This window comes from Aplysia californica, unplaced genomic scaffold (genome assembly GCF_000002075.1).
Source record: "Aplysia californica isolate F4 #8 unplaced genomic scaffold, AplCal3.0 scaffold00263, whole genome shotgun sequence".
Taxonomy (NCBI): Eukaryota; Metazoa; Mollusca; class Gastropoda; order Aplysiida; family Aplysiidae; genus Aplysia; species Aplysia californica.
The window spans coordinates 911,302-913,625 of record NW_004797533.1 but is presented as its reverse complement, the minus strand read 5'-3'; the positions used below and the strand labels follow the sequence as shown (position 1 = coordinate 913,625).

The 2,324-nt window shown below is 46.0% G+C and overlaps 2 protein-coding genes across 2 annotated transcripts in view; one reads left to right on the top strand and one right to left on the bottom strand.

The window, feature by feature from the left end:
• Positions 1-2,123, top strand: part of LOC101850011 — a gene marked incomplete in the record, with an annotated part of 14,110 nt that extends 11,987 nt beyond the window's left edge. The window contains 1 exon segment of the mRNA XM_005100868.3: positions 75-2,123. Coding sequence (XP_005100925.2) covers positions 75-1,646 — 1,572 coding nt within the window.
• The window catches only part of LOC101852100 (disabled homolog 2-interacting protein), a gene marked incomplete at both ends in the record, with an annotated part of 79,851 nt that overhangs the window by 71,279 nt on the left and 6,248 nt on the right, over positions 1-2,324 (bottom strand).

Here is a 2,324-nt window from a genome sequence, read left to right as displayed (position 1 = left end):
TCTATCTATCTATCTATCTATCTATCTATCTGTATATTTATTTATTTATCTATTTATCTCTGATTGCTCCTCAGAAAGTGGAAGAAATCAAGAAAGAGAACCAGGCACTCCAGGAAGAGATTCCTCAACTCCAGGCGGAAGTGGAGAGTCTTCAGATCAAAATTAAGCAACACTGTACTTCTGACGGGTGTCGCTTCAGCCAGCAAGAAAAACTTCGACAGCTCTCACAGATCGACAGATCATGGGTGGTTTCTCATCTCAAGCCACTCCCGAAGCAAACACTTCCAACATCTCAGAGTACGTATGAGATGAAACAGCTGACAGAACCGGAAATACTATGCGTACGACCTAAGTCAGACGACCTGTTTCGCAACTCGCTCCTTGGAACCCCCTTCCTGAGCCATATCAACCCCGTGCCGCAAGTGAAGCGAGATGATGGCTGTCCCCAACTCCAGAGTCTGCGTGCTCCGGCTCCACTTCAGACAAACGACACGGCTGACGGACAGTTCGTACAAACTGTCTCACCGGGCTCACAGGTTTTTCCCCTTGACCCAACCCTGGGCAGCGGGACTCAAGAATTCCTCGCTTTTCCTCAAGAAGTAGAAGACACACCGTCTGTGTCTCCCATGCTATCGTGGCGTGACGAAACTCGTTCTCGACTTCACCTCGCTCCGCAGGAAAACACCGTGGTACTCGCCGCACACAGACAATATCAGTACCCCGAGGAGGCTTCTGTCCCTTCCAATCCCACTCAAGAGACCACAGACGCGCTTGGAAAGACCAACACAAGCTCAGTTATCATAGAGCCGTCGCTTGCCAAAAACAACGATGATTTGCTCAGTTGGGATGAGATGGTGAACTCCATTGTTGGCTTCAATATGGAGGCCTTCACAGATTTGTCTCAGATGTGTCTCCAAGAATCCACACCGGAGATTCAAAAGGAGCCTCAACAGTTGCTGCTGCAATCCAATCAACACACAGTACCAAATGGTACGAACATTCCTCAAACTGTGCAAGCAGAATCCCCAGGGAACGGACGAAAGGCTGACCCAAAATCCACTGACAGTTGGCTAGGCAAACTTGAAATTGACACTCAAACCGCAAGTGTCAGCATTTTTGATGCCCTTAATTCTCCCGTCTTTTCTTGTGTGCATCCAAATTTAGTCCAGCCTAGCTTTAGCCATCCCGAGAAACAGAGTGCACCTGACTGTAATAATCATCAGGAAGCGAGCAGTATGTACCTCAACCATTTATCCCCGGTAACGCCAGCAACTTCCTGTGGCAACTCCCCATACCCTCATCTCTCAGACGGAGTTTTCCCCCTCCCAGAGCCCAGCCCACCCCCACAAACTCCCGCGAGCTCTCTTCCCTTGAGCTTGTCCACAACAAACGGCAGGTTCCCTTGTCCTTCAAGCTCCGCTTCCCAGACCCCAACAGCTCTCAGTTTTCCCCAGTCATTTCCAGTGGCTAGCTCCTTTGGCCACCAGTTTACCCCACCACCTCCCACCCCGACCCGTCCTTCTCAATGCACCTCCGTAAGTCCCCCCGTCTCTCCCCCTTTCCTCTCTGCTTGCTCCAGGCACGAGGTAGAACCGACGTCTCCCTTCGTCACCACAGGTTTCAGCGCCTTCCGGGGAGACCGCTAACCCATTCATAAAAGGACTGTGACGTCACGTTGTGAGACTCCTCCCCTCCCCCCTCTCCACCACACACACACCTTTTTTTTACTTTTAACAGGATGTAGCATAAATTACAGTTTTGTCACCAGTTTTATTCACACTAAACACGAACGATTGCCAAATAAACAACAGTAACATCAAGTTGATCAAATTTGCGGATGATTCAACCATAATTGGGCTAATTCAGGCTGGACCATAAAGAAACCGCTTACTGGAATTTTGTACTTAACTTTTCTGAATGGTGTAAAAATTATAAACTGAATGGAAAGACAGAGGGAAGAAATATACAAACACTTATATTGTGTATGTAGTATGTAATATGCAATGACATATTCGCTAGTTGTTACCATGCCTTATAAAATGATTGCATTTCTTATACACACATTATTAACTTCGTTAAAATCACAGTGCCATACACTTTTATACAAATATCAAAAACTAAAATGATGGTATTTTTTAAAAATAATGCTCTGTCTCTCGCTCAGAGAACTAGAAAAGAGACAAAGAAAACAGATACTGCAAAATTTTCACTAATAAAGGGTTATGGCAATAATACTTATCTGCCATATTTATTTCTTTTCAAGAATCAAAAGGCAGTTTTTGTTGTGTTTTTTTCTGGGGAGAAAGGATGGTTAGTTTGGGGGG